Source organism: Bos grunniens, chromosome 19 (assembly GCF_055505025.1).
Source record: "Bos grunniens cultivar Pamir isolate PY7600 chromosome 19, Bosgru_T2T1.0, whole genome shotgun sequence".
NCBI lineage: Eukaryota > Metazoa > Chordata > Mammalia > Artiodactyla > Bovidae > Bos > Bos grunniens.
Genome location: NC_141183.1, coordinates 38,186,322 through 38,213,166, shown reverse-complemented (window position 1 = coordinate 38,213,166; position 26,845 = coordinate 38,186,322). Strand labels below are relative to the sequence as shown.

The window sequence follows — 26,845 nt, the reverse complement described above, 5'->3', positions numbered from 1 at the left end:
GTTAAGTCCCTTCCTCTCTGGACCCTCTTTTCCCTGTAGAATGACAGTAGCTGCTCAGGCGGGCTCAGTCGGCTTTCCGCGGACGCAGCGCCAGCTGGCGTCTGACCCGCTGCGCGGGTACAGCGCAAAGCCGCTGGAACAGCGGAGGACAGTGGCCTCACCTCCTGCGCGATCGCTGGAGAGTGCCGGGGATGTGCTGGGTGGGAGAGGGTGTGGGCGCGGGGGACGGGTCCTGTGCCCAGAGCGGCGGGTTCCTGGTAGGGAAGCCGAGCGTGACCGCGACGGGGGTGGTGGGGTTGGTGGGAGGCGAGGAGAAGAGACCCCCGGAGCAGACCGCGCTGGGTGCTCGGTGGGTCATTGCCGTTGCGGGAGACCCCTCCGGGATCGGCGTGTGAGGAGCACAAGTAACCAGGTGAAAAGGAGGGAGAGGTTGGGGAGATGGATCTGAAAGACTCAGAAACCGCTGGGAACCTTCACCTGGCACCCAGACGGGGCCCAGGAAAAGCAGATGAAGAAGCAGAGGGGGGTCGGGGGGCCACCCGAAAGTCTAAGCCCAGACTGAATGACAGATCCCTACCGCTTAGGGGGACGCCCTCTGGCCCGCCTGTCTAAGGCATGGCAGGAAAGGCTTGGAGAGTCAGGATGTGCCGGGTACCCGACCCCTCCTGGAGCGCCGGCCCGTAGCGCTGGAGACCGCAGGCCCCGCCCGGGAGGCAGAGTTGGGGGCAGGCTTGTCCCACCGACCTTGCGGGGATAGCCCCGCCCCCGGGGCCGAGGTGAGGCTCCGTCGTGGGAGGCGGAGTTGCCGCCGCCCCCTCCAACCCCCCTCTGGACTGCGGCCCCTTCTTAAGCCCGTGCAACGACTGGCTGCCCTTCTCTAGCTTCTCCCGCCAGGTTCCCGCTCTGCAATGGCCTCGGCACTGAGCTATGTCTCCAAGTTCAAGTCCTTCGTGATCTTGTTCCTCACCCCGATCCTGCTGCTGCCACTCATCATTCTGATGCCCGCCAAGGTCAGTTGTGTCTCTGGACAGCCCGGTGGCTTCCGGGACCATTAGGTGGAGCGCACGGATTCCCGGGTGGGGACGACTTCCCCCGGGGGCACGCACCTTCTGGAGCTCCGGGTGCTGTGGGAGGTGCCCTGCAAGGAATTCTGAGGGGCTTGGATCTTGAGATTCACAGATCCCTGGAAACAAGAACTGTCTTGGCAAAGCACACAAACCTAGAAATTAGCACAGATCTTGGCCACACAGCCCATCCATAGGCTCAGAATCTCCCAGGCGCATAACCCGGACCCCAGGGTCCCTAAATGCCACCTGTACCAACAGGGAGCTTGGGCACTTGTTTCCTTCTCGCTCCTGTCTCTTCACTTAGGGACTTCCCAGCTGTAGATGGCTTCTGAGGCCACTCAGGGACAGACAGGAAAAAGTTATGACCTTGGTGGATCCTGTGCTGTGCTTAGTTGCTCAGTCGTGTCGGATTCTTTGTGACCCTATGGACTGTAGCCCTCCAGGCAAGCATACTGGAGTGGATTGTCATGCCCTCCTCCAGGGGATCTTCCCAACCCAGGGATCAAACCCAGGTCTCCTGCATTGCAGGCGAATTCTTTACCGTCTGAGCCACCAGGGGATCCTGAGTCCTATCTTTGTCCCCTTCTGGCCCTCCTTCGAGCCTCAGTTTTCGTATCTATGATGCACATTTCTTTCCAGCTCTGAAGCTTAGGAAGCCACAGCTGAATCAGAGTCCTGCTGCCGCTCCCGGCTGAAAAGGCAGGTCAGGTTGGCCTGCTTTTGCTCACTGCCTGCTGTGGCTGAGGCAGGAGGCAGGACATGTTCCCAGAACTCACGCCTTGGGTGGCACCACCCAGGGTTGCGGGGAAGCTGCGTCCGAGCCCTGGCCTCCGAGGGCTCCCGGGAAGGAAGCAGAGAATGAATGGCCTTGGCCGCAGGATGGGGGCGGTGCCGGGAGCGCTGGCCCAGGCCCCGCTGGGCAGTGAGAGGCCCGTTTGGCAGAGGCCCGAGCCCTTTGAAACCTTTTGTGGCTGCTGGCTGCTCCTTACTCATTCCCTCTTTCAGCCTTTCACTCTCAGCCCAGACAGGAAACCTCTGCTCCCCCCACCCCCCACAACCCAGGCAAGTTTGGGCAACAGAGGATCTCTTTTGGGGGACGCTCTGAAGGCAGTCCTGGAGCAGTGGGATTGTACTGGGTATCAGGAAGCCAGGCTTCGAGAGAACTGGACTTCTCTTTCACCCATCCTTGTGATTTTAGCCAAGCCCCTGTGTTCTCTGGGCCTTGATGTTCTCAGCTGTACAATGGAGGAAGGAGGCTTGATTTTGACATTTTATGGCCATAGGGTCCAAAAGAGATCATGCTGGTTCCTAAGTGGGGGAGGAGCCCTTGGGTAGGCTGATCATAGACCTGTGATGGGCTGAGGACATCGGGTTCAACAAGGGTGGCTCTTCAGTTGCCACATCAACTGTGGTCCACAGTATTTCCTCTGTAGAAAGAGATTTGGGGCTGTTACCGGCTGTGGGAGGGAGTCAGGCAGGGAGCTGTGATTTGAGTCCTGCTGGTGGGAGTAATGTTCCCCAGACTAACTACAGTCACTTTGCTGACCCTCCTGCTCCAGGAGAGTGTGACCAAGACCACCCGCCCCCTACCCCGCCAGCATACATTGGAAACCCTGAGCTAGGACCCCCAGCTCAGGTTGTGTCTGTGTCTGTGTGTTACATTGGGAGGGAGGATCAGGCAAGGGAAGGGGAGCCATGAGTGACAGTCACTCCAAAGGCTGCCTTCCTGCGTTCTCTTGCCTGGTGGTGGGGCAGGTGCCAGGGAGCCTGGAGCCCTGTCTCCTTTTTCCCTCCCGTTGAGCTTCTGTTTTGGTCACCATTGAAGAGCTCCTTGCCCCCACCCCCAGGGCCACAAAGTTTGTAAGGAAACCCAGGGTCAGGGGCAGAGTGGCAGGGAAGGCTGTGAGAGCACCATCCAAGGGGAGGGTAGGACTCCTAGGGTGAATCCCCCTCCATCGGCACCCCGAACTCTCTCTGCTGCAGGCTTCCTTCTTTTATTCTTCTCCTACACCTTGCTTCCTTCTAGTCATCATCTCTCCTCCACTTTTCTACCCATTCTCTGAGCTCAGCTTGAAGTACTCCTCTGGTCATACTCTCTGCTGCAGAGAAGGCTCTGAGCTCACCGGGGTCCAGGCTCCCACCTGCAATTAGAACCCATCTCATTCTGCACGGTTGCCAGACTCTCTTCAGGCTTCTCAAAGGTCACCTGTCCTTTCCTGCTCTCCCCACAACCCTCTGGAGCATTCTAGATGAGGGAGGGTCAACTTTGCGGGAAGGCATGGCAATCCACTCCAGTATTCCTGCCTGGAGAATTCCATGGACAGAGGAGCCTGGCGGGCTACAGTCCATGGGGTCACAAAGAGTCGGACACGACTGAAGTGACAGCATGTTATTCAGGGGCATCTCCTGAGCCTTCTGATAGAAGCATGGAGGAGAAGGGGTAGTTAGTCTCGTGTGCTTTCTATTGGCTACGTTTGGAGCCTCCAGGAACTGTCTGGGAAAATTGCTTACACGTGTCACCTGCCGTTTAGATAATAAAAACATCACTTTCTATGTGGCATACGTTTAGAGTGGGTGCTCTTCAATCCTTGATTTATGAGTGAGGACATGAAACAAGCAGGGAGAGGGGCCAGGGTTGGGAGTGGGAGGAGTATTTTATCAAAGACACTGTTGAGAATTGCTATCATATGATGATAAGAAGGAGACTGAATTTTAGACAGTATGACTGTGCTTAAGAGGCTTCTCTCGTGGCTCAGTAGAAAAGAATCTGCCTGCCAATGCAGGCAACAAGGGTTCGATCCCTGGGTCTGGAAGATCCCTGGAGGAGGAAATGGCAAGCCACTGCAGTATTCTTGCCTGGGAAATCCCATGGACAGAGGAGTCTGGTGGGGTTTTGCAACCACGGGGTTGCAAAAGACTTAGTGACTCAACACCTGTGTTTGAAATCTCTGCAGCACATTCCCTCACTGCCCACCCCTGCCTCACTGCCCATCCCTGCAGCAGATCATTCCTACTTCTCTTTTTCAACCTCATGCAACCACTGGGTTGCAAAAGACTTAATGATTCAACAATTGTGTTTGAAATTTCTGCAGCACATTCCCTCACTGCCCACCCCTGCAGCAGATCATTCCTACTTCTCTTTTTCGACCTCAAAGACAAGGAGGGCCACACAATGGCAGATCACTGATCAGGCCTGCCCGGTGTCAAAGGCTGGGCTTCTAACCACATTTGTCCTGCCTTCAGCCCAGTGGTGTCACCAGCATTGACTCCCCTCTTCTTCTCAACTCGGGGACATCTGGCAAAGTTTAGAGACCTTTTGTTGTTATTGTTACAACTGGAGAGTGCCACTGGCATCTAGAGGGATGAAGGCTGGGGTGCTCCCACACACCCTGCCATGTACAGGACAGGCCCCTCCCCCTCAACAGAGAACCATCTAACCCAAAACACCAATAATGCTGAGGTTGAGAAACCCTGCATCAGAGTGGGGAGGTGTCCTGGGGTGCTCGTATTTTATCACTGATAACACAGTCCAGACAAAGAATGTGTCTTTGTGCGATGTTCCATGCATATAACACATGTTATCTTGGGTGATGATAAACTGATGTGTGCAGGTGCGTTTGTCACAGCCCATGCTGTGCTGGTCGTTCCTCCAATCAGCACTTGCTGAGTGTCCCTGGGGTATCAGGCCTGTGACGGATGCTGAGTGACACGGATTCTGCCTTCCACTGCTGACTCCACTCTTCAGGGGAGGGAGTGGGTGGGTCAGGAGTGGTGCTGGTGAAACAAATAATGCCAACTCAGTGTGCTGCATGCTGGGGGTGGGGGCAGGGGCATAGAGGAAGGGTGCAGACCCAGGCTAGGGGCAGGAAGGGGGAGATGCCCAAGGAGCAGTGGTGAGCTGAGCCCTGAGAACTCTCTCCAGGCCAAGGGAGCGTCTTGCAGCCGCGGGAGGTGGGGCATCAGCCTCGGTTCTCACCATGGCTCTGGGGTCGTGGAGCTCGAAGTGGGAGTAAGGAGATGTGGCTGGAGGGGCCTGCTCCACAGCAGAAGGTCTCCAAAGAGTGCTAGCGCATTTGGCTTCTGTCCTGAAGGCAAAGAAAGGCTTTTAAACAAAGGAGTGATATGATCTGATTTGCAAAAAAAAGAAAAGCAGCAGCAGTGTGGAGTGACGCAAGTAGAAAGATCAAATTAGAAGATAGTTGTGCTGTGCACCTGGGTGGCACTAGTGGTGAAGAACGCAGCTGCCAGTGCAGGAGACATAAGAGACACATGTTAGATCCCTTGATCAGGAAGATCCCCTGGAGGTTGTCCAACTCTTTATGACCCCATGGACTGTAGCACGCCAAGCTTCCCTGTCCTTCACCATTTCCCAGAGCTTGCTCAAACTCATGTCCATTGAGTTGATGATACCATCCAGCCATTTCATCCTCTGTCATCCCCTTCTTCTCCTACCCTCAATCTTTCCCAGCCTCAGGGTCTTTTCCAATGAGCTGGCTTTTCAAATCAGATGGCATGGCAACCCACTCCAGTGTTCTTGCCTGGAGAATCCCATGGGCGGAGGAGCCTGGTGAGCTACAGTCCATGGGGTTGCAAAGAGCCAGACGTGATTGAGGGGACTGAGCGCACAGGCATGCGTGCCCGCTGCCGCGCCGAGTGTTCTGGGTTGGGGGGCGAGATGGCAGCAGTTTGCAGGATCCAGGGCTGTCTCTTCAGTTTGTCCGGTGTGCCTACATCATCATCATCATGGCCGTTTACTGGTGCACAGAAGTCATCCCTCTGGCTGTCACCGCCCTCCTGCCTGCCTTGCTTTTCCCACTCTTCAAGATTCTGGACTTCAAGCAGGTGAGCGCCCCAGAGCATCTCTCCGTATGACTCTTCCTCTGAGCTCAGCTCTCAGCTGCGTAGGATCTGGGGGACCAGATCATACCCTGTTTGTGGGCTCTCTCTAGCAGAGGGACGTACCCTTGACCCTCCCTCCCCACTCCAAGCTGCTCTGAAGTCAGCATCTGTTCTGCTCGCCTGTCTCTGGGGACTTGGGTGGCCCTGAGCCCGAGTAGTGTGTAGCCAGCGGGCGGGTCTGATGGGGCCTCTGTGCCCACCCGCAGGTGAGCATCCAGTACATGAAGGATACCAACATGCTGTTCCTTGGCGGTCTCATCGTGGCTGTGGCCGTGGAGCACTGGAAGCTGCACAAGAGGATTGCCCTGCGCACGCTCCTCTGGGTGGGGACCAAGCCTGCACAGTAATTATGCCTCCTCTTTCTCACAGTTAGGCCCAGGGCTGGGGAGGGGAATGTGTGCCACAGACTCACAGGCAAGGGCTGACCATGGCCTTACCTGGGCAGGGCAGCCAGGCAGACCCCTGGGTGGGTCATGTTACAATCTTAGCTAGGGAGGCCAGATGCAAGGATGGTGGGAGTCGGGGAGCAACTGGGGAGGAGGGGTATGGTAAGCAGCAGCAGGGAAAGTTTCTCTGAATCTAGAGGAGACTGCTCCGCAAGGGTCCCTGCATGTTCAGAAGACTTCCTGGGGGAAAGGCTGCAGGATCCAGGGACAAGGGGGATGGAGGCTGGATCAAGCTGTACCTGATACCCCTAGGAGTTGTGTGGGGGAAAGCAGGAAAGAAAGCTCAACTACCTTGCTCAGGGGGAAGTAGAAAAGTCATCTCTCCAAAGCTGGCACATCTATTCCCTCTGCAAAGCTGCTGCCCACCTCACCTTCCCCCGGCCACTCAGTGGTCTCACCCCTCTCCAAGGTCTCCCCACGAGTCACAGGCCATTCCTGCCAAGTCATGGAGGTGATCTCGCAGACTCACCCTGTGGTGCCTGCAGTGCCCAGGGCATGATACCAGGGACTTATTCATCACCTCTTCTAACTCTTCCCACACCTCTGAGAGTTGGGGTTTGTTCTCATTACCCATGTTCTGTTCTGTTGATGAGGAATTTGAGGCAGAGAGGGATTAAATGGTCTGCTGACCTCACATGGGGATTGGACCTGGCCTGTCTGATGGCGCCCTGCCCCCTCTAATCTGGAGCTCAGGATGCATCTTTCTAAATGATGCTGTGACCCAGCCCAGCCCTGGGAAGGCGGGTGGGTTAGTTCACAGGGAGTCTGTCCTTCGATGTCCTTGTGTCGAGGACCGTGCTGGGCCCTGAAGGCAGAGGCCTGCCTGCCCTCCAGGAGGCCAGTGTCTGAGCACCCTTGGTACCCCAGCTCTCTTGAGTGAGGGCTCGTGACTCTTTGACCTGTGACCCTTCTTGACATCGAGCCCCTCCAGCGATTGGTTTTCAGAGTCACATCAGAACTGACTGCCTAGAAACATGAGGCCTTGCAGGCCCCCGAATTCTTGTTCCTAGAATCCTTTGAGTGGGAAGCTTTTCTCCATCAGCGGGTGGACCTTATTCTGGAGCGCTGGAGTGCCCTGCTCCTACACCAAACCCAGGATGTTCATTCACGCTTCTCTGCTCCCCCCGGTCACTGCTCCATCCTCTAAGCCTGGCTTCCAACCTTTGTACTTATGAGGCCATGAGGCCTACCTGTAGGGACATCGGCTAAACCACGGTGCAGGGCAGCCCCCAGACCCTTCTTCAGGCGAATAAATGAGTGGTCCTGGAGAGGGGCCTGACTGCGGAAGGGCGTGGGGACCAAGGAGTTGAGTTCCATTCAGCCAACCCCCTCTTGCCCCCCAACCCTGGAATGCCTCCTGCTCCTGGCTTTGTGCCAAGTGTGCGGGACCCATGGAGACGAATCAGAACTTCTGTGCTCATGGAGCAGACGTGGACACAGTTCCGTCTCCAGCCAGGGAGGGGCGTCCTAGAGAAGACGGAGGAGGGTGTGGTCAGCCCTACCACGCGTCCACTTCGGGGGAGGCGTCCACTTCAGGCAGCACCCTGAAGGCTCTGAAGGGCCATGAGGGGAGTTTTCCAGGCAGATGACTCAGCGGGGACAGAGGTGGAAAGTGGGGTGCCATACAGGAAGGAAACATGTTTTTTGAGTACTCTCTGGGGCTCTGATCCGCAGCAGAGTGGAGGGGGGTACAATGTGTGAGTGGAGAGGTGGGGCGGGGGTTAGCCACCAGGGAGGTCCCGCTTCCCCAGGCCCCTCGTGGCTCTCCCCCTTCTGGAAGCCTGACTCCACGCAGGCCTTCTGAACTCAGGAGGAGCAGGATCTGGGGGGCTGGGAATCCTCCAGGTAGAAATGGGAAGCTGGGACTGCTCCTCCTGTGCGCCCCTAGGTTGTACTAGGGCCAACTCCACGCTGTGCCGGCGCCAACTGCATGCCTGTGCTTCCCTTGCTAGACCGTGAGCTCCTTAGAGCCACGACGGGAGCTGAGGCCTCGTGGTGTCCCAGTAGCCAGCAGAATAGACGTCAGTAATGTTTGTGGAGAGTGGCAGAGGGAGGGAGGTGGGGAGGGAGGTATTAACACGGCATCACTGTCCCAAACAGGCCTCTGCACCCTGGTGCTGGCCCCTGGCATCCCTGCAGGGGGCAGGACCTAGTTCCCTAGGAGTTGGGGGTGGCCGGGGGTGGGGAATTCTCTGGCTTTCCTCTCTGCTCCTCCTCTGCAGGCTGATGCTGGGCTTTATGTGCGCCACGGCCTTTCTCTCCATGTGGATCAGCAACACGGCCACCACGGCCATGATGGTGCCCATCGTGGAGGCTGTGCTGCAGCAGATGGAGGCCACAAGTGCAGCCACCGAGGCCAGCCTGGGGACCCTGGAGCTGGCAGAAAAGGGCAAGGCCGGCGAGCTGCCAGGTGAGCCCCTGGCCAGGGAAGTCTTCTCTGTTTCCAAAAACTTGAGCCACCTCCCTGCTTTCTGGAGCCCTCTTTTTTCACAAGCACATAGAGAAATACTTTGAAATGCTGTTTTCCTAACTTTTGGGAATGTGATTAGTGTATAAAAGTTCCATCTTTTCGTGGAGCTTACAGCAAGTTCCCCCTGCATCTGTTCCTGCCATGACAGAAGTCAATACATGTTGATATGATTATTCATTTGGGTATCTTTTGAGCACCTACTGGATGCCCTGGAATCCTTTCTACCCCTACTCATCCTTAGGGAGGCCTCCTCTGAACAGGCCAAGTCCGTCTGCCACTCTGTTCCCACAGGTTTTGGGGTTGGTGGTCACACCTTGGCTTCCCCGCTGGACTGAGCTCAAGGAAGTCAGAGAGTGCCTGTGTCTTTCCTCTGCCTCGTTCATCCCCAGGGCCCTGCATGGCCTCTTGGGGCCTGTGCTGATGACCAGACCCTGGGCCAGGTCCTGAGCTACAGAGATGAAGCAGACACCCTTGTACTGCAGATTCATAGAGCCTGGTGGGGTGGGGTCAAGAGGTCCCTCGGACAGTTCATTTGACTTGGGAGAGACCACAGAATGCCATAAACCAGATACGGAGGAAGCGCAGAACAGGGAGAGGACTTGCTAGGAAGAGAGGACATCTGAGATGGATTGGGACTACCGCCTGCCCCCACTCCCTCCAGATGAAGGGAACATCTTGAGTGAGAGCAAGGAGGCAGGAAAGAAAGGAGTGTGTCTGAAGCTGCTGAGTTTTTGCACGAGACGTTGAAGAGCCGTGGGACGTGACCATGGGTGGCAGATGGGGTCAGACCACTGCCTGGGTCTTGAGGCTGAGGAAGGAAAACCTGGGGGAAGAGCCAGCAGAGCTGGCATGCCCAGAGCCTCAAGTCACCAGCTGGGTCAGGAGCTGGAGCTAGAGCTGGGCAGGTGGCCCCCAGGGTTGGCTCAGCTCATGGCAGTATGCCCACCACAGGGAACCAAACAACTTTGGAAGGTCCCTCCATGAGGCAGCAGGAGGTCAACAGGAAGAACGTGTGCAAGGCCATGACCCTGTGCGTATGTTACTCGGCCAGCATCGGAGGCACCGCCACCCTGACCGGGACGGGACCCAACGTTGTGCTCCTGGGCCAGATGCAAGAGTGAGTCGCTGGCCGTGACTTTGGGGACAATAACAGGGTGAGAGGGACAGGGCTGGAGGGGCCCACCCACCTCTGCCTCCTCTTCAGCTGGGCCCTGGGGCTGGGGGGACATGTCAGAGCAGGGAGGATGGGCTGCCTTCAGCCTCTGTGGCCCAGCCCCCCTGCACACACTCAGGACCCCACAGCGGGGGAGCTGATGTCCATAGACAGGGTTGCTTTTCGCCCTGGGGCAAGTCCCACCTTTCTTTCCCGGGCTCAGGATTCTTGCTCAGAAGGAATGTGGATTGAACCCAGAGCCAGCCAGGGGAAACAACAACATAGTCCAAGAAGCAGGGTCCTTGGTTAAAACTTGTAGAAAACAGACACCTCTAAAGACACTCCCCTCAAAGCTGGTTCACAACCTTGCTGTTTAACGATGATGGTCCTATGACGTCGGCGAAGGTTAGTGGTTAGGTCAGCTGGTGCCTCACCGGCTCACTCACTATGACCCTTCTAATTGCCCTTGAGGGGATGTGTGCCCTTGTGGGGCTCCAGGTGGACCAGGGGGCTGTTTGGAACTTTGTAGCCTTAACCAGAAAGGAACCAGGCTCTGAGGACTCAGTTCTGTGCCTGGTCTTGTGAGGCTGGGATCACAGAAGTGAGAGGGTCTTGGGGCCTGCCAGTGGGATACTCGAGGGCAACTGAGGGTAGCAGATGCCTGGAGAGTTCTGATGGGTCATGTAAATGTGTTAATGAAGATAAGTACAAATCGTAGTAGGTACAGAGAGAAGGAACAGAAGTATGGTGGTGCCTGTCCTGTGCAGACAAGCACCCTGGACAGGGGTGCAGAGGGAGGCTTGAGGGTGGGAAGGCAGGCCTGCAGCCTGGCAGGGTGGACACTTGAGATGGAACAAGCAGACCGCTTTGCTTCTGCAAGTGTTTTCTGTAATGACAGCCTTATGCTTCTCCCCAGAGCTCCTCTGGGCAAAGCTGCCTATCTGCGCTGAGTGAGAAAAACTCTGTGGCTGTGTTGTTGAGTTCATCAGTCGTGTGCGACCCTTTGCAACCCCATGGACTGTAGCCCACCAGGCTCCTTAGGCCATGGGATTTCCCAGGCAAGAATACTAGAGTGGGTTGCCATTTCCTCCTACAGGGGATCTCCCTGACCCAGGGATCGAACCCATGCCTCCTGCATTGGCAGGTGGATTCCTTACTGCTGAGCCAGCAGGGAAGCTCTATGCCACTTCACTCTTGGGCTAAAGGGATCAATGCCTGGGGCTGGGGGTGGAAGTGACCCTCTTCTAGCCCCCAGGAAACATTGTCTGATCCCACCCTGGGAAGCTTTTGAGATTTGATCTTTTAAGGGGGCCCTTCTCTTGCGAAAGCCCACACCCACTGGTTGATTCTGAGGAATCCGTGGGCCCCCTGGACCTGTTGGCCAGTTATGTGTGTACAAAGGTGTATTCTTCTGGACTGAAGGGCCTTGCTTTTCACGAGCTTCTCAGCTGGTGTGGACCCCTAGGAGGGTCGGTTGGTCACACCTCAGGCTTGTCTTGTGTGTGGCTATGTTCTGGGGCCCTTGCTTCAGGCCAGCTCTAGGGGCCCGGCTGTAGCTCAGCCTCTGCCCAGAGGGCCTGGCCTGCCCGCTCTCCCGGCCCAGCGTCTGGTGGAGACGTGGGCGGACTGGTGCTTCTCCCGTCAGGTTGTTTCCAGACAGCAAAGACATCGTGAACTTCGCCTCCTGGTTCGGATTCGCCTTCCCCAACATGCTGATCATGCTCCTGCTCTCCTGGTTGTGGCTCCGCTTCATGTACATGAGATTCGAGTAAGTCTGAGACGGTGACACAGTAGTGGGTCTAACTGTGCCGGGTCCTGCAGCAAACCCCTCTGGCTCAGCAGCTGAGTCCAGAGCGTGCTTCCTGTCCGGTTCTGACCATTTCTCAGCAGCCCCTCTCCTGCTGGCTTGCCCTCCATTTTGCCACCCCTGTGCCTCCCCATGCCTTTGCACATGCTGTTCCCTCTCCCCGGGATGCCATTCCCTGCCTTCCTCCCTTCTAACCTCCTCAGTCTTCAAGGCCAGTTCCAACATTTCTTCCTTGGCAACTCCTTTCCCAGCTTCCCCCCAACCTGTCCCCCGCCATTCTGAATCTGATGACTCCTAGCTTTCTCACTGCTCCGGGCCTCCCTGGACACTCCAGGCTCTGCCCACCCACCCGCCTCTGCCATCCCCCGGCACCTGCAGTCATGCTCCAGTACTGCCCCCCACCCCGAGCTCCTCTGTGGCCTACGGGTAAGTCCTCTCTGACCCCCGCATCCACCCAGCGCCCAGCCCAGGGAGAAGGAGCAGGTGAGCCATTGAACGTGAGTCAATGCAATTAACGAGTGCTTGTTCTTGGTGTAGGACTGGACAGACTTCCACTTGGCTGCAAGTGTCTTTTAGGCCAGGTCACGGCAGACGGCCTGAGAGCGTCCCAATCAATCCAAGCCCAGATTTACTGAAAGCTCACAATGTTCCCAGAAGCACGCCACTTTTGCAAAGTTTACCTTCTGGTTCCCAGCACACAGGCATGGTTTACCAAGGTCAACCTTGACAGCAGCCAGGTTTTGCACAGAAACCATGACGCGTGGCTGACAAACACCTCAAAATGTTGTTGTCGTTTCAATTTTTTTTTAAATTTATTTTTATTTATTTGACTTCCCCCGGTCTTAGTTACGGCACTTGGGATTCTTCGATCTTTGCTGTGGCACATGGGATCTTCATAGGGGCATGCGCGATCTAGTTCCCTGACCAGGGGTCAAACCAGGGCCCCCTGCATTGGGAGCGAGGAGTCTTAGCCCCTGGACCACCAGGGAAGCCCCTGTTGCTGTCATTTTTAAAAGCACGGACTTATCTCCGTGAGCTGCGTGCTCTGTGCCTTAATTCATAGGGAGCTTGAGCTTCAATGAAAAATAGGCCTATGTGGCAGGAGAGGAGACTTCAGAGATGAAAGGCAAAGATGCCCACGAAACCCTGTGAGTTAATGGGGAAAAGGGGGCATTTTGGTTAAGTTTTCTTCTGAAGGAGGAATTGTTTTGAAAACTACACTTTAAAAAAAAAAACAACAAACTCTATCCATAATCAGAGCAGCTGTAATAGACTTAGGCCTCCGTCACATCCCCACCCTGCCCCGTGTCTGGACCCCCTTGTGAAAGGGAAGCTGCTCCCTTAGGCGCCTGCCTGCCCAGCTTGAATCCTTATCTGGTTAGTCATGGAGAGCAATGTCAGGGCCATTCCCTCCAGCCTAATTCAGAAAAAAATGGATCTTCCAGAGTTTATGGGCAGCTTCCTAGGCCTTGTCCAGCCAAGGAGGCCGCAGCTCACCCCAGGACCCCTCAGGACTCGTGGGATATTGCTGCTGGTTTACACCCAGCCCTCCTTATCAGGCTAAGCCCTAAGTCAGGGAGGAGGGTTCTCCTGGACCTCTTCCGGAGCTCGGGGTCCCTTGGCCTCTCCAACAGCATGTCTACCCAGTTCATCAGCATCTCGAGGAAGGCCATTCTACTGCAGAAGGATACTGTGGACCCACCTAGCCCCCCAGGAACCCCACAGGAAGGCTGGATCCACCTGCCTTTCTCTCATACCAGCCCAGAGGTCACCAGATGGATTAACCCAAAGATAAGCGTGGAACGCTTAGCCTCAGGGGACCTGAAGGCCTGGCGGCACCACTACGGCAGGGCCAGCACTGGACAACTGAATATATGATGCTGCCCCCAGAGTCTGCAGCCGCTGTGTTGTCAGGATGTGTTCCCAGCATCAGAAAAGAGCTGGGCGGCTACCAGAGTCCCCCCCTTATCCTGTTCTGGAAGGCTGAAGCTTCTGGCCCAGCCCCAGAGCCTCAGGAACTACAGGAGACAGTAGATTAGTGGCGGGTAGAACACAGACTCTCATGCCCTGGGGGCGAGGACAGAGAAGCCACCTCCCACCCCAGTGGAGCCATCCCCCTGCTGGATGATCTAGAAGGTGTCCCTGGTGGGTGACCCTGGGGACAAATGGCCTGGCCTCTTGTCCAAAGCGGAGATCCTGGCAGGCTGTGTAGACCTGAGTTCCCAGCCCTCACCCTCGTCGCGTCCTTTCCTTACCCCTGAGCACCACGGGAGGAAATGTCCAAACATCCCTGAGCCCCTGCTCCAGGCCGTGCCGCATCCCCAGGCTGGCTCTCGCCCTCTTAAAAGTGGTTTGCATCTGCCCCTGGCTCCAGCATTCAGCACCTCGGCACCTATTCCACAACTCCTGTACTCCTTGGAGTACAGGGACTTAGGGTCCCAGGAAGGACTCCCAGAAGGGAAGGCTCTCTAGGGACAATCAACTTGGCCTTGCCACCACCTTCAGGCTGATGGGTTCCTCAGGGTCAGCATTCTGTGTGCCAGCGGCCCCAGCCAGTCCCTCCCCAAGACTTCTGTTGTTTAGTCGCTCAGTCGAGTCTGACTCTTTGTGACCCCATGGTCTGCAGCACGCCAGGCTTCCCGTCCTTCACCATCTCCCGGAGTTTGCTCAGACTCATGTCCATTGGGTCAGTGATGCCATCCAATCATCTCATCCTCTATTGCCCCCTTCTCCTCCTGTCCTCAATATTTCCCAGCATCAGGGTCTTTTCCAATCAATCGGCTCTCCCCAAGGCTAGGTATCCTCCCCAGGGAGATGTGCTGCAGGGTGCCCTGGGCAAGTGTGTTGGCCAATGGGCCCTGGTCCCTTGGGAGCCCATCCAAGAGCAGGACCTGGCTGGCTTCTCCCTCTGCCTTAGCCACACTCACTTCCAGCCCCCGGAGTCTGCTGGGTCCCTAATCCTACACCTCAGCTCGCACCCACCTTCCTCCTGCCTGACCCAGTCTGCTGGGACCTGTCTTTGTTCCTTGTGTCCTCCTGAGCCACCTGATGATGGGGACTGGCATGCCAGTACCATTGAAAGCAGCTACAGGCCACAGTGGGAGAAGGAAGACAGGGAGCTTGTGAGGGGGCCTTGGCTCCACCGCGAGCTGGTTCCATATTTCTCAGTGTCCCCTAGATGATGGCAGCAGCTGGCCTCTAGGCGACTGGTACCGGCCAGGACGCCCTTGCCAGCAGTGGCTTCGACTCTGCTTGTTTCTGCCCCCTCTGCTCCTGTCCATCTCCAGTCCATTTCGCTCAGTCTCCCACCTTCATGGCCATCCTCTCTTCCTGAGTCTTGATCTAGACTGGCCATCCGACCTGTGCCTTCTCAGGCTTCCTTTGGGGGCACCCTCCAGTTCTGGGGGCACCCTGGGGCATATGCTGGGCACACAAAACAGACTTTGCCACTGCATCCTGTGAAGTCGGATGGGCAGATGACAGAGAAGGGGAGTGGGGAGGGACTTGCTCAAGGCCCCCTGGTGACGGGCAGCCCGCTGCGGCTTTCTATCATGTTCTGCTGCCCGGCATTCACACTTCCATTCAGCCAGTCCTGGGCTAACCAACACGCTCCCCCCGCCCTGTCATCTTTGCCTCCTCTAGTCTGTCCTGGGGCTGCAGCCTGGAGAAGAAGAGCGAGGAGAAGTCTGCCCACGAGGTGCTGTGGGCGGAGTACAGGAAGCTGGGGCCCCTCTCCTTCGCTGAGATCAACGTCCTGCTCTGCTTCTTTCTGCTGGTCGGCCTCTGGTTCACCCGGGACCCCGGCTTCATGCCCGGCTGGGTGTCGATCGCCTGGACAGAAGGAAAGACAAAGTAAGTGGCTCCTCCCGCAGCACCTTCTGTGGCTCTCCTCCTTTTCTGCCGTCCAGTTCTGGAACGCTCTGTTGGTTTCCGGACTTGCTTTTGTCTCACCAGTCTTCCCAACAAGCTCACAGATGTGTTCCTGTGGTCCCTCAGGGCAGCCAGGCTGTGGTAGAAGTTCGTTGGGCGAGGACTGGGGCTCCCAGTGCTCCGGTTTCCCAGTCTCTGTTCTTCTGTCTTTCCTTTCTTATCTTTCTCCAGATTCAGATGAGTCCCTCTGAAGATGCACATCTAGGGTCCAGAAGCTTCTTTAGAAAGAAAAGAGGGGGATATGGAGTTTCTCTTCTGGCTAAGTTATGTGATCAGAAAGGAAGAAAAGTTGAGACCATGCATATCCTAGAAAAGAAGGAAGATGTGGTCTGAGAGATAGCCACCTGTTCATGCCTTATTTCATTCTGAAGGTCTGCTTGGGGTCACCCCAGAGTCCTTCTGGTCACCCTGGTGACCCCAGAATCCAGAAAATCTGGTTGAGAAGAACGCACAAAGTTCACCTCCAGAGCAACACAGGCTGAGAGAGGGAAATGAGTCGCTCAGGGTCACTCAAAGACGGTGGCAGAGCCAGGCCAAGAATGTAGGCGTCTTGGTTTCCAGCCTGGATTCAGTCCGTCTCAGCACCCCTGGTCTTGGCCTTCGGGGTATCAATTTTCTTTCTTTTCTTTCTTCTTTTCATTTTTATTATTTATTTATTTATTTGGCTTTAGTTGCAGCATGTGGGATCTAGCTCCCCAACCAGGGATTGAACCCAGGCCCCCTCCATTGGGAGCGCAGAGTCTTAGCCACTGGACCACCAGCGAAGTCCCGGAGTATCAGTTTTCTTTCTCAGAGGAGCCAGCTTCCGCATGTAGGAGCATTCAGATACAGAGAAGTTTCGTGGCGTGACTGTCACTCCAGTCAAGCTGGGCTAATCCTCTGTGCTTGTCCCTGCCCAGGTACGCCTCCGATGCCACTGTGGCCATCTTTGTGGCCATCTTGCTATTCATCATGCCTTCGCAGAAGCCCAAGTTCAACTTCTGCAGTCAGACTGAGGAAGGTAAGGCTCCTGTCCTGGCCTCCCACTCATCAGGGTTGGGCCCTGGCAGCAAAGGGTCTCCATAGATTCCCTGGGCCCAGGAGGGAGAAAACCTCACCCTGTAGCAAAGGCCTGGCTAGATTACAGAGTCTGAGCACTGGGTGTTTTCCAAGACTGCCCTGGGTATTGTTCAGCGCAGGACCTCTTCTCTTGCTTTTTAAGCATTTGCAATCTCATTTATTTAATAAGAGGAACAGAAAGGGACTTCCCATGATGCCATCAGTATTTTGGGGGTTTCTCTCTCCCTCCCAGTCTTTGTTAATATGCATATAGATATTATATAGCTATAATCAAAACATTTCAATCTGTTTTCTCTGTTGGATTTTGTTTTCATGTTTTTGTTTGTAGTTATTCTATAAACATTTCCTGTTACTGTTGCAGTCTTCAAATTTATTTTCTTAATTATGGCGTTATATTGTATCAGGGGGCTGTAACCATTCCCTGGTTATGGAGCATTCTGACTATTTTGAATGTTTCATTATTATAAATGAATGCTTTTGTATATATAGCTTTTTCTTTGAGGGTGTTTCTTCTGTAGGATAAATTTCTAGCAGTGATGGTGCTGGGGTACAAGAGTATATATGTCTTAAAGGCTTTTAACATGTATTGGGAGATAGCTTTTCAAACAGGCTGTACCAATTTATAACGCTACCAGAGCATATAATAGCTTTAATATATCATGTCTTTACCAGCAATTGATGTAGTGATTACTGTACATTTTAGCTGATTTACAGCTATGAGATGGTACTCATTGTCCTTGCAGGCTTTTATGCCCCCTTGATGAGATCACTTTTATCTCTTTTTCTTGCTAATGCTGCTCTGGATTGTGTGTGATTTTTTGTTTGGCTGTGCCATGCGACTTGTGAAATCTTAGTTTCCTGATCAGGGATTGAACCCATGGCCATCAGCAGTGAAAGTGCAGCGTCCTGACCACTGGATCACCACTGGAATTCCTAACGTATGTGGGTGTTTTTATCGTCTCTTCTCAGAAAGGAAAACTCCATTCTATCCACCCCCACTGCTGAATTGGAAGGTGGCCCAGGAGAAAGTGCCCTGGGGGATCGTGCTTCTCCTGGGGGGCGGCTTTGCTGTGGCTAACGGATGCGAGGTAACTTCTTCACTGCTGGGGCGGTGGCAGGGTTGGGGGGCTGCCTAGGGCCTCTTCCTTCACCGAGAGGGCAGCTGAGAGCCTCTGCACCCCTCCTTCCCAGCACCCCAGGGCTCTGCCTCTGTGTTTGTCTCCTCCACGTAATTGCACATTTCAGGAAGACAGTGCCTCTGTCTTGTCATCTGCAAACCCTGCATCATGCATAGTACCTGGAACAGAGAGAGTACTCTTTGACTGATTTCAGAGATGAGTGAACAATCGTGGTTAGCCAAGAGAGGCGGGGGACACTGGGAAGTCTCCTGGGGGGCTGTGGGAATAATGATCTCTGCTTTGATTTATTCAAGGCAACTCTTTCTTTCAACTCTTTGTGAATAGTTTCACCATTTCCTTTGCTTCATCTACCTGCTGACCTCTTTTGTTGATACAGTTGCCATTTAGAAATTTTTTCTCTAGCTAGGTATGTAGTGGCATCCGAAGAGAAGAACAGCATTTGGAAGAAAATACCCTCAAAAATGCAACTTTCTTCCCTCCCTCCTTCCCTAATAGGGAAGAAATGAGCTAGAGGGGGAGGGGACGAGCCGCCTTGGTGCTGCTGTCCTTCATCCATCTGTCCATCCATCTGTGCATCTGTCCATCCATCCGGGAATAGAATGTTATAAACTTGGTCTTACTATTGCTGTTTGCTCAGTATCTAGGACAGCCTGGCGAGTAGTGGGTTCATAACTGTTTTTTTTTTTTTTTTGATGAACATATCCATCCATTTAGTCACTTCTCCATCCACTCATCCACCTATTTATCTCTCATTCATTCATCATCAAACCTTCCTACTATGTCTATGTTAGGTCAGGCATAGGAATTACAGAGGAGATTGAGATGCAGTCTCTGATTTTGAGGATTTCCCATCCTAGGCGGGGGCAGGGGGTGCATATCTGGAAGAGCATTTCAGAAAGAAGTGGCACACGAGTGAAGAAGTAAGTGTGAAATAATCCAGCTGAAGAACAGCAGAAGATAATAAGGCTGGTGTTACCTCCCAGAAACTGCTTCACTGAGGGTCAAGATAAGGAGTGTGGACTTTATTCTGAAAGTGGTGGCAGCTACTGAAGGGCTGAAGCCAGAGAGTGACTTGGTCAGATCTACACTTAGGAAAAATCTCTTGGATGTTTGGAGTGGAGGCCTAAGAAGGGTGGGGCTTGGGGGAGACCAGTAGATACTGTACAGCCTTCATCTAACACAGGCTCAGAACACTGGACTCCATGGACCACTCTCTCCTCCTTGAAACTCTTTCCTCTTTTCATCCCCAAGACACCATTCTCTCCTACTTTTAACTCTGGTTGTTCCTGCTCTGCCTCCTATGCTGACTTTTCCTCTATTCTCCAATAAATATGAGTGTTCCCGAAGGTTCTATCCTTAGCCTCTTATCTGTTCACTTTTCATTCTCTCCCTGGACAATCTATTCTCAGCCTAAAGCCCCAAATAGAAATTCCCCAGTTTCTGGCTCAGATCATTCTGTTGAGCTTCAAAAACTGTGGGAGACTGAGAGGAGATGATGGACTTGAGATTGTTTGGGTGACATGGTCACCGGGCATAAAGAATAAGGGGGAGAGAGACCCCAAGATGACTCCTTAGCCTTCTAGGTTGGGTGAGTCTAGTCACTGAGCTGGGGAGCCCAGGGGGAGCAGATTCTGGGCTAGAGAGGGTGAATTCAGGTTGGGTCGTATTGAGTCTGATATGCTCCTGGGACATCTGGGTGGAAATCCAGACAGTAGACCAGCTGGGCTGGAGACAACAGATTTCAGAGACAGCAGAGTGAGGTTGGAGATTGAAACTGTGGGCATGGATGACAGCACCTATGGTACGTGTTCAGAGAAAGAGAATTGGAAGTGAGGTCTGGTTTGAGCTCCTCAGAGAAAGATGAAGGTCCCTCTGGGCTCTGGAGGAGCTGTGAGCCAGTAGCCCTGTGGTGACTGCCCTCCCTGTGCTTCCTAGGCTTCAGGGCTGTCAGAATGGATGGGGAAGCAGATGGAGCCTTTGCACACTGTGTCCCCGACAGCCATCGCCTTGATCATGTCCTCACTCATTGCTGTGCTCACCGAGTGCACAAGCAACGTGGCCACCACCACCTTGTTCCTGCCCATCTTTGCCTCCATGGTAAGTGACTCGGCTGGGGGAGAGTCGTCATTTCATAGGAAGCTGACTGGGTCCCCAGAGAGGCAGTGACATCAGGGGCCCAAGCCTGGCTAGGCTGTGGAGACCCAGGTCCCTGAGCCCTCGCTGGCCCTGGTCCTGCCCTTAGTGCTTTGCTGGTTCTTCTGGTATCCTCCATGCTGACCCAAAGTGCTCAGCAAGAACCAGGTGCTCTAAATTTGTTTATAAATGTAATTGATTATTTCTCAAGCTCGGGAGGCAGGGCTGGCACCAAGGATGCCATGGGGGAATGATAGAGCATCTCTCAGAATGTAGCACAGGTGGGTGGGAGGCCTGCAGGACAGGGGGACACCACAGGCTGGAACCCACCAGGAAGAGATCTTGGGGAAACTGGAGCCTGGGGATGGTGGGAGGGGAGAGGACGTTCTGCAAAGATGGAGTAGTGGCATCTTAGGTAGGCCTAGATAGTGGCAAAGGATAGTGGACCCAGCAGGACAAAGGCACAGAGGGCCCAGCTGGACAAAACCCATGTAAAGGAAATGGTTGCATAAACTCCCAGAAGCCCTGCTTGGCAAGCTCAGGTATCGTGGAGGAGCAGTGTGCACTGAGCCTAGAGAGCTTGTGAATGAGGGTGCTGAGTGTCAGGCTAAAGAACTGTGTTCTCTGGGGAAGCGTAGTTTTGAGTTGGGCCTGAGAAGAAAGCAGAGTGTATAGGAAGCTCGACTGCCATCTTTTCTTGCATTTCCTTCTGTCTCTCATCACATGGCAGTACCAACTCAAGGTGGCACAGAAAAAGGCCTAGGTTTAGAGTCAGAAGACCTGAGTTCAAGTTCAGGATCTTCCAAACATATCACTCAAGTTCTTTCTCCTATGGGTGCGCTGAGGGTCAAATAGGATGAGGGCTATGAAAACCCTGTGTAGATGGGAAATGAGCCTGGGAGAAGCTCTGGAGTTCAGAGGACAGACTTACAAAGGCCTCAGCACAAGACTGAAGTTGGTAAATTTTCATTCAGTTGCCAGGGTGTCCATGTGTATACAAAGCAAACTCAAGTGACTTTCTCTTTTCTTTCCAAGTGAAGATGGAAGAGTTAGGAAGAGCCCATCTCCCCCACCCCTCAGCAGGTGGCCTAGAACGAAAAGATGCCAAGGAGCCTCTTTTGATGTTGGCCATGCAGTAGTGAGGACTCCCTCCACTCACAGAGGCCTGGCTTTCACTCCCAGACCAAACAGATAAATGGGGGTCTTTATCGGAGCGGGTGGTCAGGCCTTTCGGAAACAAGCTTTTCTAGAATCAGAAGCCCTGAGTTAGAGTCCCCACAGGCCTCACATCTGGCTCAGCACCACATGTGGGCAAGGGGAAGGTGGTAACTTCCCAGGTGGGCCCAGAGACACGTGGGGTGCATACATCATGAGGGAAACCGGGAAGGAAACTGGTTCCTCTTAGTTATCCTGGAGGAATGCAACTGGCACGGCCTTTTCTGAGACCTGTTTACTCATAGGAACTGTAACCTGAAACCCTCTCACACCCCTTGACTCTAGGGATTTTATGTTCAGGAGTCTATCTTAGAAAAATTATTAGAGATGCTTACAAGTTTATACCATAAAGATGCACATCACAGAATTGTGATAAAAAAGACTTCCATAATAGTAGGGGATTGGTGAAATAAGTTACATATTCAGACAATGGAATACTATCAAGTCATTAAAAAATCATAGTCTTGAAGGATACTTCATAAAATGGGGACATGTAATTTTTCAAATGTGTACATACACATGGCTGGAAAATGTCTAATAATACAAAGAGCATACAGACCCTTACCCTCTAGCCTCCTCCCTAGAGATAACTCCTATTAATAATTTCTTAGATATCTTTCTGGGTGTGTAACACACACACATACATGCAAGAATGCACACACATGCACACACACTCTCTTTTTAAAAAATGTCATTTCATAGTACTGTTCTGCACCTTAATGTATTAAATCGTATCATACATGTTAGAGATCATTCCATTGTTAAAATGTAAAACCTACTCAATTCTTTACAGCTGCAGACGATTCCATTGTTTGTATAGATGTATTTTATTTGACCATCCTGCTATTGATGGCTGTTGAGACCCTTTCCTGTGTGTTTTGCTGTTACAATGTTGCACCAAACAGCTCTGCATGTGTGTCTGCCCTCAAGTGCATGTATATCCACATGATGAATTATTCATTTTGGTAGATATTGACAGACATTACAAATTATATCACTGATTTATTCAACAAATATTTATGAGCATCTGTCTACTCTGTGCTAGACACAGTAGGTGTGGCTCAATTTTAAGCTTTAGAGTAAAAGAGATGGATACCAAATTCCATATGCAAAATGAACCCAAATGTGTATAGAAACACATACATACTGAGGCACATACACAGATGAGTGACATGGTCCCTGCCCTCCAGGCTCTGTATCTGCCTGTATCAGGAGAGACAGACATGCACACATGGGTGGCAGGAGCATCCAGCAGTCTCTGGCATATAGTAGGTGCCCAAGAAATATATGTTGAATGAATCAAGGGGGTTCAAAAAGGCGTGCTGGGGAGTTTAGCCTTCAGGGTCCAGCAGAGTTACTATCCAGATGTGGCAAAGGGCAGAGGACCCAGCAGGACAAAGGCACAGAGGTGGGAACGCGCTTAGCATGTTAGGGAACTGCTTTTCAGACTGATGGTCCCGGCAGCTTTGTTTTCTGCACCTGTGACACTGCAGTGCTGCGTTTTTCCCCAGTCACGTTCCATCGGCCTCAACCCGCTGTACATCATGATCCCCTGTACGCTGAGTTCATCTTTTGCCTTCATGTTGCCTGTGGCCACCCCGCCTAACGCCATCGTGTTTTCCTATGGACACCTCAAGGTTTCCGACATGGTAACGCTGCTGCTTTTGTTCACTCCCATCAACTATGATCCTTTGGTCCTGAGGGATGCCCTGTGATGTTAAACAGTTTGGGACCAAATGTCCAGACCTAACTCCTTCTTTGCACTTATAGGCAACTTTTTCTTCTTTTCTGACACCATCTCTTATTTCATAGACTGTTCTGTCTCCCAAAGCTGAGAGGTGGGTTACAGAATCTCCCATTTGGAGGTGCTCGAGCAGCTATCAGGGGAACCTTCACTGAGCACTTGGACGGGGTGAGGGTGGGGGTCCCATATGGCCAATGTAGACTTCACAAATAAGCAAGAACCCAAGAGGAGAGTCAGGAGGGACGAGGCTGAGAATAGGGGAAAGACGAATGGCAGCCAAAGAGACTGATAGAGGCTATAGATGGAGGCGGTGGGGGGCGGTGGCGACGGGTGGGTGGGGGGCGGGGCTTGGGGATGGGACACCACTGCCTGGGAGGAGCAGATGCTGCCCTAGAAACAAGTGCAGCCAAAGGAGGGACTCTTCTGGCAGAAGGAGGGCAGGTCTGCAGCGGCAGAATGGGGAGAGGCCAGTGTGCAAACGGGGCAGCCAGTGAAGAGGGACCATTCCCCGGCCCAGTCAGGTGTCGGTTATCTCAGCACCGCCACTGGGTATCTTTGGGGCTCCATGGGGCATTCTCACACAGATGGCAGTCCCAGAAACCAGGGACTGCAGGCTCAATTCTGATCCCCAGTGAAAAATCTGCCACAGGGTTTGAGGGCAGGGGTTAATGACCACGCAAAGAAGGCAGCTCAGGCTCTGGAAAGGCTGGTGTGCGTCTGTGGGAGGGCGAGGGTGCTGGGGTGAGCTCTGGACCAGGACTCTTCAGTAACTCGCTTGCCTCCCTGAGGCCCAGTTTTCCAGGTGTCCCAGTGGGCCTGGAGAGTCTGCCTGTCCTGCCTGTTTCCCAGGCTGCTTTGAGCAGTGATGACTTGTACTGGACGAAGTTACTCTGCCTGGGGGTGGGTTGAGGACAGAGCCTGGCCTGGGGACGGGAGGCCCAACCAACAGCTTTGGTTCCCTTCTCCAGAGCACGGATCCCCGTGTCCCACTCACATTTGTTCTGACAGCCTGGCAGACCCAAGAGTGCTAACTTTGACCCTGTTCTTTTCCAGATGAAAACAGGACTAATAATGAACGTCATTGGAATCACCTGTGTGTTTTTGGCCATCAACACCTGGGGACGGGTCATATTTGACTTGGATCAATTCCCTGACTGGGCTAATGTGACCACACATTGAGACTTTGGAAGAGTTGCAAGACCATGCCCATGGCCCCCACCCTCCCAAGGACTCTTGAACCTTCCAGTATGACTTGCCACAGAGCTTTGGGGTTCATGTCCCAAAGTGACCCCATGATGCCCACACCCTACGGAGACCCAGCTGACCAGGCCAACTCTTCCTCCAGGCCTGGGGTCTCAGCTGGGGATGGGCTTTGAGAGGGCAGGCTCTGAAGTGAAGGGAGCCTGCCGTGAGTCTGCTGGCGTCCATCTTTGCTGGGGGCCTGCCATCACCTCTGAGATGGTCAGGGTCCTGTCCCCACTCAGCCTTGAGCTGGCCCCCCGGGGCTGGGCGCTGGGGTTCACTTGTCATTCACATGGGAATCAGATCCCAGCTTGGGAGGTGAGAAAACAACCTTCCAGGCCCCATGCCTCTCCCAGCTTCCCTTAGGCTACCTTGGATCCCTCCTGGCACTAGGAGGGGTCAGTCCACAGCCCAGGGATGGAGTGTCTGGTCCTGGGCAGCTTCCCACTACTAGAGTGAGAGTGGGAATGAGAGCCTCCTGGGACCACTGGGAGTAAGGATGAGGAACTTGAGTTGCTAACTTCCGGATGACACTGCCTGCTGCACCCCACTTGTAATCTGCTCAACTGTAACTGATGATTTAGACCCACTCCCCAGCTCTGCAGGACACCTCCTCAGACCCCTTCATGGTCTGGCTGACATTTATTGGGATCCTCCCCGGCAGGTTAGTTTGTCTCTTCCAGAAGATGCTTTCCTGCCCCATGACAGCTGGGGTCACACTATATATGGGCAGTGGTCATACTACATATAGGCTCCTTTGGGCCCATAGCTGGAGACCTCGGTCCACCCTCACCTGCAGGTGCAGGGGGATGGATAGCTGTTAACCACCAAGAGCAGGCTTCCTTCAGAGCCTGTCTGTCAGGCCGGAGTTTGGGCTCCTCTGGGGAAAGCTCCCTTTGCTGATTGGCCCTGGCAGCCAAGCCTGGTACGGACAGAGCATCGCTGAGAACCAGCAGCGCCCAGTGGTTCCCGAGCAGACAGCTCCTGCCCATGTGTGAATCTACCTGAAGATATGGGACCAAGATTCCAGAGTGGCCTGAGAACCCTCAGAACCTCGGGGAGAGATGCGTGAGAGAGTCCTGTCCTCTTGCCCACCAACCCAATTTTCTTTTCTTCCTGTGCTGCGCCACTGATGGTATTTTTCAGAGCAGGAGAAAGTCTGGGAACCTAAAGACCCCCACTCTCTCTACTCGAGGGCCAAGCATATACAGCTGGTTCCTTGCGGTGGGGTGAGTCCTGACCGTCCTGTCTCCAGTGGAAGGTGCCCCAGGCTGTCTCTGGCTTTCTGCTCTGTGCAGGACGATGGGGTGGGGAGAGGCAGGTGGATGAATGAACACTTACACATTGCCCACTTCCACTGTGCCAGGCCTCCCTGCACCCTGCTAATGATCTCATTCAATCTCTGCTGCAGCCTGTGAGATAGGCAGGTGTTATTCACCTCCTCTGTCTTTCATTCGGACTGGGGCTCAGAGAGGCCACATCGTGTCCAGTAGTCACACATCCAGTTGGTGGCGGCTGAGGTTCTGATTCAGACCTGCCACCGCTATGTCCACTGCTGCTTCCTTTAGCCATTAAGGGCCTTGGCCTTGTGGGGCCTGTAGGGAAAGGTGGGTGACCAAGAGCAGGTCTACCCAAGGCCCTGCCTGCTCAGGGATCATCAACAAGAGCCCCTTGCTGCTGCCTCCTCTGAGAGGGCTCAGAGCTGTCCTGGAACAGATTGGGCTGGTCTTTGCCCTAGAAGAAACAAAGCCTTTGGTTGGCGAGAGCAGCGTGGAAATGGGCCAGCTGCTCTCCCACCAAGGTGAAACTGCACCACCCCTTTATCACTACTCCCTACACTGCTGCTGCTGACATGTCTGCCCTCCCCCCCGCCCCCACAGTGAGGGCTCCGAGGACTTGCACAGCCTGTGGGGTCCAGTGCCGCCACTACGGCAGGCCACCACTACGGCAGGCCACCACAAGCGTGATTAGTAAATAAATGATCAGTATGGTCAATTGGATGCATGCCTGGTGGTAAGTGAGCAAGGTCAGTGAAGGTCATCCAAGGTGGGGAGCGAAGGATGAGTAAGACTGGCCAAGTTGATGGGGGAGGATGTGGTGGCGTGGGGGAAAGGGTGGGGAGATTCCAACTGATTGAGGAATGATAAGAAAGCTGGGTGGTGCTTCAGGAGAGCAGATTCCAAGGTCGAGGAGGCTGACCAAAGGCTGTTTTTAAACAGCTTCTCTTGAACTTGGCTGGAGTTGCACTAACGCTTGTGGCCAGTGCCATCCGGATTGCTTTCAGCTGCAAGTAAGAGGAAACGTAGCTGGCAGTGACTTAAATTATAAGAGCAGCATTTGCAGTTCAGTCGCTCAGTCGTGTCCAACTCTTTGTGACCCTGTGGACTGCAGTATACCAGGCTTCCCTGTCTTTTACCATCTCCTGGAGTTTGCTCAAACTCATGTCCATTGAGTTGATGATGCCATCCTATTAAGGGCATCTAATGTCTACTTACCAAGAAGTCTGGAGCTAGACAGTTGCTGGCACGGGACCAGCAGCTC

The 26,845-nt window shown here is 53.8% G+C and overlaps 1 protein-coding gene across 3 annotated transcripts; it reads left to right on the top strand.

Annotated features, from left to right (window-relative positions):
* Positions 1-25: 25 nt before the first annotated feature.
* On the top strand, positions 26-26,299 carry SLC13A5 (solute carrier family 13 member 5). Of its 3 annotated transcripts, none has more exons than XM_086359519.1 (13): positions 274-412; positions 882-1,010; positions 5,781-5,909; positions 6,173-6,309; positions 8,635-8,822; positions 9,834-9,999; positions 11,681-11,803; positions 15,485-15,694; positions 16,672-16,772; positions 17,801-17,919; positions 19,906-20,067; positions 22,812-22,967; positions 24,116-24,377. In XM_086359519.1, exons 2-13 carry the CDS (start codon positions 909-911, stop codon positions 24,239-24,241), a joined length of 1,719 nt encoding a protein of 572 aa, XP_086215645.1. In that variant the 5' UTR covers positions 274-412; positions 882-908; the 3' UTR covers positions 24,242-24,377. The 3 variants fall into 3 exon arrangements, with proteins under 3 accessions (XP_086215647.1, XP_086215645.1, XP_086215646.1); XM_086359520.1 differs by having other exon boundaries at positions 278-412; positions 22,830-22,967; XM_086359521.1 differs by lacking the exon at positions 22,812-22,967 and having other exon boundaries at positions 26-412; positions 24,116-26,299.
* The last annotated feature ends 546 nt before the right edge of the window (positions 26,300-26,845 follow it).